This window comes from Salminus brasiliensis, chromosome 18 (genome assembly GCF_030463535.1).
Source record: "Salminus brasiliensis chromosome 18, fSalBra1.hap2, whole genome shotgun sequence".
Classification (NCBI taxonomy): Eukaryota; Metazoa; Chordata; class Actinopteri; order Characiformes; family Bryconidae; genus Salminus; species Salminus brasiliensis.
Window position 1 is genome coordinate 13,462,771 of NC_132895.1, and position 11,998 is coordinate 13,474,768.

Below are 11,998 nucleotides of genomic sequence, written 5' to 3' on the forward strand. Positions count from 1 at the left end.
CCTGTAAATCATGTTGCCATTTTGCCATTAAGGTTTTGTCATTTTTCACTTTTTTGACATAATGTGAATCTGGCAGTTGTTCTTTACATTTTATAAAAATGTCATGATGAACCGACAAACAGAAATGATCTCAAATGACCTGGAATAAAACCTCTCTACACTGACCTCCATTGAAAGGTAAGAAGTATAGCATTAGATGCCAATAGTGCTAATAGCATTAGATATGTAGACATTGTTTGATAATTATTATCAAATGTTCAGAACGTTAGAACATTCAGCTCACTGCTTTCAACTGCTGACCCAGCATTTAGGAACTGCTTCTCAGATAATCATTGCACAATTCCCCTTGGCCACGAGGACTGGACGGTCCCATGAGTTTCGGACAAAGCACTATTTCATCACTCTTTGCTTTCTGATAAACAGACACACTTATTCTGATAAACAGACACTCTAGTCAAAAAGCATAACAGTGCACTGGAGTGGCTTACTGGAAATGACAGCTTTTGTGAGGAGGTCAGAAAATGAAAATAGGAGAGAAGTCACACAAACAAAAGAACAGGACAGCGCTTGTCCCACACTGACAGTGAGAGACTCATTGGGTCATCTGGGCAGTCCAGAGTGCGGGAAATCACCGCATTGAGTAATCTCAGCCCGAGATATATGAGTTCCGCCTCTTTCTGCTTCAGCCAGAGAACAGTGTCCCTCAGCTGTACAGCATGAAGGTAAGCGCAGACAGGTTATGGCCCAAACCAGCATAATTGCTGTGTTTGTGAGAAGAATGAATGCACTTCAAAATCATTCATGTGCATAAAAATAATAGAAGTAAAATTCTCTTAAAGGGGAATTCCACCAGCATTTTCAAATTCTTGTATAATTCTATCATTAAGTATGGATTGAAATGAAGTGGTTTACTGAGGAGAAACTTGCAGACTTCCAGATTTTAGCACAGTGATTGTGATATGAACTAGATGCCATGATGTCTACAGTGCAAATAGATCAATTTTGTTGCCTACAATGACCAGGGAACCTACATGTGTGTTCCAAGATTTGTATGTAATAGCAATGATGGTAAAATAGTGTTAATATCAGAAATAAATATTATTAGTTTTCCTCAAAAACTGTAACTGAATGCTTTAAACCATCTTTTTAAGTTTTATAAAACTACAATGAATTTGTTTATGTTTTAATAATTGATTTTAAAAAAATCTGTGAAATTTGCTTTTATTGCATAGAATTTTACATTTAACTATTAGAAAAATGTGGTATTTCTGTGAATGAAGAACTAAAGTGATGATCAATATACCTAAAAGAATAAAGCAAGTTAAAGCAGCATTATGCAAGAAGGGGTATGTCTTGCACCTGGGCTCCCCCTACACTCGGGAGGTGTAATCCAAGCTTTGATCCACAGGACAGGCTCTACACAGTATTTGTTGACGAACTGAAAGGTACAGAACTGTCAGTGAAAGTGAAAGAAGCATGTGGACTATGGTGGTAGAGTAATATTCCAGGATTTAACACAAATATGACGTTATGCAATTTACGCCTGCTTCACCAAAGTTACACAGTGTACTTAGCAGCATGCTAAGCCTGGAGTAGCAATGATAGGGAATCTATTAAGGCCTATTACAGGTCAGTGGAGCATCACAGTGATTTTAGGCTGTTATTTTAAGGTTAAATGCTACATAGTGCTGCTTTTTTGGAAAGGTACATTTTTAGAGGAGGAACAACTTCTTCACTAACGGTGTGTAATACTCTAATCACTCATGTTTCAATAGACAACAATAGGGTCATACTGTATCCATAAAGAGTGAAAGGCTACGGTTGTTTTCAGTGATATCTGGCTTGTGTTCCAGATCATGCTACTAACTGTTGCTCAATCTGGCCTGTTGGCCCTGCTTACCTCTTTGTCATATGTCAGGTAAGTGTTCTGCCTGTTAATAACTTAATAGCGTAATAAAAATGGCTTATGTTTGTTATGTATTTGAATTAGGAATTATACATTTATTGCCTGATTGACTGTCAGTTAACAAAAGTGTAGGCAGAAATGTAGCTTGACATCATATTTGCTTTGGCAGTTGTCAACAGCCTATGCACTGCAGATGGGGACCTTATGGAGACTGGTCAGAGTGTGACGGCTGCAGAAAAGCACAGGTAGACATAAACAAGCAGTGCTTTTTTTAGGCTTGAAATGCTACCAGTAAATAAGAAGTTTGGGAATTGTTAAAATTGTTGCTTGCTTTTAGGTTCGAACACGCTCAGTAGAAGTATTCCCTCAGTTTGGGGGGAGTGCCTGCACCGGGGAGGCCTTTCAAAGTCAAGCATGTGTGCCCAAAAAGATCTGCCCATTGGAGACAGGCTGTGGGGACAGGTTCCGCTGCACTTCTGGTACTTACTGCTTTTACATTAATACTGAACTTTCAGATGCATTGTACCAATTAGACAAATGGATAATTAACCAGGTCCGTCCAGCTGGTGTATAATTTGTGTGTGTGTGTGTGTGTATAGGTCAATGCATCAGCCCTTCACTGGTGTGTAATGGTGATCAGGACTGTGAGGAGGATGGGTTAGACGAACAGCAATGTCCTCAGTCTAGCATGGCAGTGTGCAATTCACATAAAACTCCACCCAATTCAGACCTCATAGGAAAAGGGTAAGATGCCCTCCAGCGTTAACGCTAATCTCTCGCTGCTGTACTGTACTGCTGATTACTCTCGACAATATTTTTGATGTTTCCCTGTGTCTTTTGGGTTGTCAGTTCTTTTTTTATAGGCTTTTGTAATCAATTGTATGATAGATGAATGGCAGATGTATTAAGTTGAAAAACTTTCACAATATTCTCAGAGGTGTTACAAGGCTAGCTTTAGGGGAATTTAGCCCTCCCAACTGTTCAATAATTGTCCTGATAAATAGAAGTTATTCATTTAAACAGTCAGCATCTCATTCAATGAGCATAAAATTGATCAAAAATAGGTATGTATGTTATGCTCCTGAGCGATTTCCTTCAGCCCACTGGCAGTATAAGTCTCAGACTGCACATCATTGGGGGCTGTGTTGTTGAGAGGATTTTAATAAATTATATCCTACAAGCAGGCAATTAGACAGTTACGCCGCTCTAGAGCTATGAAACCTTGTACATTTCTGTGTCCAAGAAAAAATGGTAAGATAAATGTACTCAGAACTGTGTTTTTATGTAGTGGCACAACAGTCTAACTGCTGCTCATCAAGTGTGAGGAGATCAAGAGTTCAAATCCTAGAAAGGGCTCTACAACTCCACTGTCAATTTCATGTAAAGGTGCATGTATTTGTCACTGTACAGTGTGGACTGTACAGCGAAATGTGTCCTCCGCATTTAACCCATCTGGTAGTGAACACACACTCACACACACACACACACACACACACACACACACACACACACACACACACACACACACACACACGTGTGTTAGGGGCAGTGAGTACACACACACCCAGAGCGGTGGGCAGCCAACTCCAGCGCCCGGGGAGCAGAGAGGGTAAAGGGCCTTGCTCAAGGACCCAACAGTGGCAGCTTGCCGAGCCCGGGAATCGAACCCACAACCCTGTTATCGATATCCCGGAGCTCTAACCGCTGAGCCACCACTGCCCTGTGACAGGGGAGGTTTTAACTTACAAATGGGAATAAACAAATTGAGGTGGAGGATCCAGGCTGAAAATGTAAATATTTATTTCAGCTTCAGCTCAAAAATGTTGAACTATAAAAAATACTATAATTAGTTCCTTTATCATTATAAGGACTGCATTTACATTTTTACAGTGTGAATGAAGGAGTATAAAAGTTTAACCGGTTGTACATCAATGTGTATTAGAAATTTGGCCAAAGCTAACATGTTTATTTGCTGTATTTCCCAGGTTTAACGTGCTGACAGGCAAGCTGAAAGCTGGTGTAATTAACACCCGCAGCTTTGGTGGCCAGTGCAGGAAAATTTTCAGTGGGGACCACAAAGACTACTACAGACTTCCACAGAGTATCCTCAGATACAGCTTTCAGGTGGGCAGCAGTAGATAAGGACATTACCTAGTTATATATGGAACATATAATGTTAACAAGGCATTTTGTCATTAATATCAGATTCTCATACATTTGTCTTTAGGTTGGAATAGAGAATGATTTTAGTGAGGATTTCTACAACAGCTCATGGTCCTATATAAAGCATGAGGAGGAGAGATACAGAATCAGAGGTGGCCACGATCACAGAACCTTCCACAGTGAACTAAAGAGGGATAAGGTAAAGACCATTTATACACTAGTACACTGTACAATTATGTGAATATGTCCACTGGGGAAAGACTACAAAAATACTGGGCACCTCTAGTTTCACAGTCTGTATAGCTCCAGGGTACACTCTATGGCTTTAGTTTTACACTAGGTATGGCTTTAAGCTGTTGATGTAATACCAGATAACCGCAGGTTCAAACATCAGGTTTTAAGACATAAGCATCTTTTTGAATTAGCCAATATATAATAATTAAAAAACAAAACCAAATATAACCAGTGAAGATCTTTTAGAGGAGGCCCCTAAATAAATCTAAATCTAAAACCCCTAAAATATACCATTGTTTCCCCAGGCCTACCATTTGGTGATCATTAAGAACGAGGTGGAGGTAGCTCAGTTTCAGAACACTGCCCCTCAGTACCTCACCCTCTCTGAAGAGTTCTGGAAGGCCCTGTCTGCTCTGCCCAACACATACGAGCCGGCAGCCTACCGCTCACTCCTGCAACTCTACGGCACACACTACATGGCAGAGGGCTCTCTGGGGGGCCAGTACCAGCTCCTGCTGGAGTTTGACTCTAGCTTCGTGAGGGAGATGAGTATGTGATACCTCACTGTGTTCTCAAAATTCAAACCTTGTGTAGTCTTAAAACTCTGTACACACGTCTAGTCCTAGGGGTCTAGGCAGGTTGCAGCCATTTTTCATCCAAATGGGTGGAAGAGGGAAGAAGCAAAGTCTGTGTGAACATGAGTAAGCTTGTTTAGGCTGTTTGGCACTTACTAGATGGAGAGGTGGGTTCAGTCCTGCTCCCACCACCCAGAGGAAAGATGTCTACTGTTGTTACACAACGTGCTTCAGGAATTTCTCAAAGATTTAGCAATATAGCAACATTTTGGGACTAAGAAGTTCTGGGTTGTTTTTGCCGGTGGCTTGTTTTGAAATGTCAGTGTTTAGAGCGTTAGAAGAGGTCAAGCTGACCACCCTCTTGGGCTGCCATTTAAAGATACAGACAAACACAGTTGTAACACTTTTGAATGGTATATTTTGTAAACATATGACTGTTTAATTAAAGCAAACTATTGGTACTGCTTCAGTTCTGATTTGGTTCAGTACAAATTACATAGTGTAAGAGTTATTTACCAGTTCCAGTTTTTAATAACAATACTTGCAAGCCAAGAATCATTCAGGAATATTTATTAGTATAAATGTGTACTATATGGTTCACACCTGATTTCTTTATTTGGAACGTAGGTCAGAAAGATATTGACTTTCATCAGTGTATTACTCGAGTAAAGAGGCGATTTTTTCGAAAGAAGACAACGACCAAGTGTGAAAAGTTGGTCCAGTCCTTTCGGAGTTCTAGTCGTGAGTTTATTCCTGATCATTCACTACATTTTACAGCTCTTAAAAGAGTCCAAGTTAAAACATTACGTATCATTTATGTGCCTTCTGTCTAATGTGTTGATCCACAGAACACAGTAGCCAGACAATGCCTGTGAAGACAAACATAATTGGGGGCCATGCTGCTTACGTGGCTGGCCTGGGTCTTCTGGACCTGGACAACCCTGAACGGAACCAGGCCATGTACTCTAAATGGGCCGGCTCGGTTAAGGATTTCCCTCAGGTCATCAATCAGAAGGTGAGATAATTTTGGTAGATTTAGTTTTTGAAATAAAGCGGTAATTTCTAATAGAGGCAAGTTTAGCACCTGACTGTTGGCTTCTATTGTATAGGATGTGTTTGAAATAAGTGTGTTTTCTGCTTTAAAGATTGGAAGTTGGAGTAATCCTTGAAAGATGTTTGTCTGGCAAGTCCTAATTTACTGCGTTTTACTGGACTGTTCTTAGTTGAGGCCAATATATGAGCTGGTGAAGGAGGTACAATGTGCTGGGCTAAAGAAGCTCCACCTCAAGAGGGCACTGGAGGAATTCCTAGAAGACCATAGTCCATGCCACTGTAGGCCATGCCAGAACAATGGTATGCCTGTGCTGAGTGATGGAGTGTGTTCCTGTGTGTGTAGACCTGACACCAGTGGCACAGCCTGCCAGAGTGGGCATGTCCTCGGAGAACAGCCAGGTATAACTATACACCTCACCCATAATCATCTAAAACCATCATCAGTTTCTTTCTCTTCTGTCTGGGTTTTTTTTGTTGTTGTCATTGATGGACAAAGAAATGTACAATGTTCAACAATTCACAGTTTCTTTCCAAATCAAGGGTATTAAAAATAGTTGATCCTGCTTCTGTTGGAGTAACTGTCTCTACTGCCCAGGGAAGGCTTTCTACTAGATTTTGGAGCACTGCTGTGAGAATTTGATTGGGTTTAGCGACAAGAGCTTTAGTGAGGTCAGGATGAGCAGAGAGTCTCAGAGAGTCTTATTCTATTGGCAGTACTTCTTTACAGGGACTAGGCAAGCTGTGTCAGCAATAGGTACAGCTTAAAGTAGCTGAATGCATTCATTAGAAGGGGTGTCTAAAACCATTTGGACGTATAGTGTACATGAGCACTCATTCCTGTCAGTTAGAAGAGACAAAATGTTGATACTAAATAAGAATCTTGAAGAAATTAAAAAACTCATTTTGTGACTTAATATCTCAATATAATGACATAATATGTTGAAATAATGACTTTCTCACAATTTTAGACATAGCATCTAAAATACTAACCTTTTGCCAACTTTTACATGATATGACATTTTGTTATTTAGTATAGATAAATAGACAATTACAGATATAGATAAGGACAATTACATTTAGAATAATCATAATACTGTCAGGCTAATTTCATGTCTCCAAATGTCTTTTTTTGAGAATTTTCTGGCACTTTTCACATTTGAATTTGAAGCTGTATCTACATCTCCTTTAGATTTTCAGGTCCATCTTGAAATGTTGACTTATTGTCTCAAATATTATTTTCTCAAACAGGCATCATTTCAGTGTAGTTAGTCATATTTTAACATTCTCCTGCCAGAAAACACTGGGCTTCAGTCATTAATAGCTTCCTAACTTTTTTCTTAAATTAGAGAAATTTTGAATAATCCATGTTTAGGCATGTGAGAAATGCCTAAACGTGGATTGAAACAAAGGCTAAATAAGAAAACATTTATGACTGTCAGAATCTTCATGAAAACTGCAGAAGTGGTTTTCAAGAGATTATTTTTTTAAGAACAGTTGGTGAATAAGAGCAGTTTTATTAAGCTCCCAGTATGAATGGATGCTTCACATGTGGCAGATTAAACTGAACATCATTGGACTCTTCCATTAAAAAAAAGAAAATCAAGATGGTTTGGCTGTGAAATCACTCTAAAGAACTATTACATTATTATTGTTCTTCTTGTACTGAAAATAGTGTAGTATTTCACTTACTAATCATTATACAGTTAGATAACTGATTTGAAAACTGACTGGGCTCTGACTGTGTTTGTAGGAGTGATTCATGGGGGCTGGAGCTGCTGGTCTGCCTGGGGGGCTTGTTCTCAAGGTCGGATGGTGAGGACTCGTACATGCAACAATCCTCCACCAAGAAACGGAGGCAAGCATTGTAATGGGCTAATGACTGAGCAGAAGGCATGTGAGGACCCAGATCTTGAGCACTTAAGGTGTGATACTGAAGATGCATTGTATCAATTGTTTATGGATTATCATGCTAGTTTGTCTTTAGCCTAATTACTGTGACTCACATTTTAGATTTTTGGAGCCTCACTGCTTTGATCCCTCTGTGGCACCAGTGAAGTCATGCCAGGTTCCACTTCCCTTGCAAAACGGATTTGTTTTGGTGGGTATTTCGTCAGACTTGCTGGTAGATCAGCTTTGAACAGAATTCTTCCAGAATCAGTGTTACCAAAAATCTTATTGCTGAACGTTTTTTCCTGTGTGTTTAGAATCCCAAAGATGTGTATCCAGTTGGCAGTAAGATTGAATACTCCTGCATAGAAGGATATTACATTGTTGGGAACTCTATTGCTGAGTGTACAGACACCCTAAACTGGAGGAGAGGACGAATGGAGTGCAAGAGTAAGTCATCAGGAATCGACTATCAGTTCCTAATATGCTTCAGTGCTGAGCAAACATCAATGGCCAGTTTCATGGACATGGATTCAGCTTAGTCGTAGATTAATCTGCAGTGCCAGTGGTGATTCACTTCCTTTAAATCTACGCCTCTGAAACCGCCCCCCAAGACGTCTATTCAGTGTGCTGAGAAACCCAAGACTAGCTGTTTGTGTTATTTTTCAGGGTCCTCGTGCGATGCTCCACCTCTCCTGAGTCATGTCATTGCCACACCCTTGAAGCAGGCGTACGTAATAGGAGAGAGTGTGTCCCTGTCATGCCCTAGTGGGATGCAGTTTCAAGGAGAACCAGAAATCATCTGCCGCGCTGGCCTCAGCTGGTCTCCAGCACCAAGCAACTTTAAATGCACCACAGGTAAAGCCATACACTATGTCAGGGATTCATTACACGAAAGCTAAGGCAAATATTACTGTGGCGACTGTGTCTTAAAGTATTGAAAAGAAAAATGACTTAATCCATGACCTCCGCCTGCTTTTCTCCTTCTTTTTTGTTTTTTTCTGCATTGGTACAGCCATGCAAAAACCATCATGTGCCACGCCTGAAAGAGGCACTAGCTCTGGTACACTATTACAAATTAGAATTAGAATAGGGGTACTCAAATATGTCTCCTACAGGCCCTCATATCAACACAAAATAAGGCTGATGACCAAAAATAATGTGAATATGGACACTATATGGACAAAAGTACTGGGACTCCTGCTCAGTCATTGTTTCTTCTGAAATCAAGGGTATTAAAATAGGAATTTATCCTGCTTTATCCTTTATCAGTTTGTTGAACTGTCTCTACTGTCCAGGGAAGGCTTTTTACTAGATTTTGGAGCATTGCTGTAAGGATTAGATTCCATTCAGCAACAGTTAGTGTTAGTGATGGTCACAATGCTGGAGGATTACCACCCCACCTCATCCCTGACATTCTAACGAATCCCAAAAGTATTGGATGAAGCGCCAACATTCCAGAGAACAAAGTTCCAATGCTTCACAGCTTAGTTCTGGGGGGCTTTATACCCCTCTAGCCCAAACCTGGCATTAGGTTGTTGTCATGGTGGCATCTCATGTTACCACACTCCACGATGACCACAGTTTCATTACAAATTAAGCACATTGTGCTTCTCTCAGGCAAAATAAATGAATATTTCTCTCTCAGATCCTCTATAAACGAATAGTTTTCACAGTCACATTAGATGTAAACATCAAGCAGTGTGGACAGTCTGGCGCTAGGGTGAGCGTTTCACGGCCGCAATAGGTAGGAACCAGCCTTAGGCCTTCTGCTGTCGATTAGTAAAAGGTGTTCACACACTGCTACTGCCCAATAATGTCACATTGGATCACAGAAAGCGAAAAAATTACTCTATCTGATCTATGTAAAATATGAATTATAATATTTTGTTGTTTGGTTTAATTGTTATGAAATGTAATATGTTTCAGTGGTCCAAAATCAACCAAGCCTGGACTGTAAGCCATGGGAAAAACCAGGGGAGGGGCAGTGTGTGTGCAAAATGCCATATGAATGCAAGTAAGTTAGGACCCCCTTAGATCACATACAAAACACAAATGTATTCAAAAGAAATACATAAGTTAAACCTATGGCTGACTGTCTTATTTCCTAGGCCCTCTCTGCAAGTGTGTGCCTCTGTGCGTCCTGGCCGGGTGGACAGAATGGGTGTGTGCCAACTTGGGGCCCTGCAGTGTCAGGGCCGGACGTTTTCCGTGCTGCAGGACAGCACATGTGAATGGCCAAAGACCAATTTCACATCCTGTCAGGACTGTAAGCCATGGGAGAAATGCAACGGTAGGATATTTTAATGTTCTCGTCATAGTGTTAAATATTGTCATGCGCTGTGTTTATTTGAGCTGTCAGTACTAAATACGTTCTCATATACAATGAGCTATGCCGTATGGCAAAGTCAGGTTTGTTGTACGTTCATACTTGTGAATGACTGTGCTGAGCTAATGACTGCTGTGTGTTTCCAGGTTCAGAGTGTAAATGTAAAGAACCGCAGGACTGTTTAGAACGCTCCACCCACCTCTGCATCTCTGTGGAGAATGGGGCCCCAAAGCCCATGACAGAATGTGAGGCAGGGGTCTGGAGGTGCTCAGGGAAAGAGATCAGAGTCATCAGTGTTGGGAACTGTCCAACATGAGTGATTTCAATGTAAAGACATGTTCACTAATCAGCATCATTATTGTACAATACTAATCAGCATCATTATTGTTATGTTGTTATTTTTGTTATTGTTGGTATTTTTACTAAAGGAAAGGTTCTGGACAAGATATTTGTATGCGCATTACATGCATATGTACTACTGTAAATAAATATTTTGTTTTGTCAAATCTTTTATTTTCTTCTGTTTTTACTCGTTTTCTCCATAATTTGGATCATCACATGCAATACTCTGGACTCTAGGAGGGTGAAGGCAGACGCAGTGCGTCTATGCACCGCCACCAACCAGCCAAACGCTTTTGGAGGAAAGTGCAGTGTACTCAGCTCTGATGCTTTTGCCAGCAGACACCAGTGCCGGCCAGCGTTGCACCCTGGAGAGAGCAAGGCCAATTGTGCTCTCTCAGGGCCTGGCTGCCGATGGATGGCGGCATGATCGGGATTAGTGACAGCATCTTATTCTGCTTATATTGAATACATGGGGCTAATTGAGTGCCAACAGCGTGGAAAATCTTAAGCTTGCGGGTGTCATCCAATCAAGGGGTGCATTACTAACTTCTTTTCACTTTTCAGTGTAAATAAGCTTCTTTTGCAGTACATATTCTCTCAGCTTTAAAAGACTCCAACTCGAATTTAAGGAAACATTTGAAGATAAGAAAATCACCACTGAATCCATGATTAGCTGACTGCTGTTGTCTGAACCTTTTTGTCTGTTGACTGAGTGTACAGATATGTTTCTGTGTAGTATTTTAGTATTTGCAGTTTTAATTACAATAACTTGTAAGTTACATTTTTATATTCTCTATAAAAATAGATCAGCACTAGACCAGCATAAACCACTTTACTTTTATCCTGTTACCAAGTTACGAAAATTTTCGAAAATACGGTTTTGTTCCCGCAGTAAGGGTGTACATACACTACACTCCTTAAAGAAAGTTGCTATAAAGGGATCTTTGAGAGATGACTTAGGTAAAGAACCTTGTAGTCGACTTCAAACACTATCCGCACTTACAAAAATGGAACCGAAAATGGTCCTTCTGAGGCATCGCTTATAGAACCCTGTGTGGCACCTTTATTTTTAAGAGCGTGTATTACACAGGGGATTTGTTTCATCTGGATATGTGACTTCATACATTTATACATTATTTTGAACAGATTACATTACTTTTAAATAGTAGTCCACTGGATTTCTTTACAATTACATTTTTGAACAGGTAATTAGTTATCTGTAATGGAACAAATTTTTAAAGTAACCCTCCCAAACCTGTATTTTATATTATATTATTTTATTTGATCAAGCTGCAGGTGCTTTGAAGTGTACAGTCACACTGGTCTACTAGCAGTGGCAGAAATCATAGTCTACAGAAAATTCTCGTCATTCCTGAGCAGAAGTGAGCAAAGACCTCTTGCGTGCCCCTTGTTCCATATGTTAATAGTATGCAGTTCCCTCTGGAGTGTTCCTTCAGAAATTGGAGGTTAGGGACCTGCAGTGATTTCTTTCTGACAGGAATTTCCTGT

At 40.3% G+C, this 11,998-nt stretch overlaps 1 protein-coding gene across 1 annotated transcript; it reads left to right on the top strand.

Annotated features, from left to right (window-relative positions):
- The first annotated feature begins 621 nt into the window (after positions 1-621).
- Positions 622-10,653, top strand: c7b (complement component 7b). The gene is made up of 18 exons (XM_072662317.1): positions 622-722; positions 1,854-1,918; positions 2,076-2,151; positions 2,244-2,385; positions 2,506-2,650; positions 3,892-4,030; positions 4,134-4,268; positions 4,609-4,852; positions 5,506-5,619; positions 5,727-5,893; positions 6,102-6,330; positions 7,682-7,853; positions 7,942-8,029; positions 8,136-8,268; positions 8,488-8,676; positions 9,748-9,835; positions 9,930-10,111; positions 10,294-10,653. Exons 1-18 carry the CDS (start codon positions 717-719, stop codon positions 10,461-10,463), a joined length of 2,484 nt encoding a protein of 827 aa, XP_072518418.1. The 5' UTR covers positions 622-716; the 3' UTR covers positions 10,464-10,653.
- Positions 10,654-11,998: the final 1,345 nt, after the last annotated feature.

Bases quoted from the DNA above. Each gene is read 5' to 3' on its own strand.
- c7b (XM_072662317.1), top strand. The intron at 2,152-2,243 runs GTAGACATAAAC...GCTTGCTTTTAG, and splicing joins ACGGCTGCAGAAAAGCACAG to GTTCGAACACGCTCAGTAGA. The intron at 2,651-3,891 runs GTAAGATGCCCT...TGTATTTCCCAG, and splicing joins TCAGACCTCATAGGAAAAGG to GTTTAACGTGCTGACAGGCA.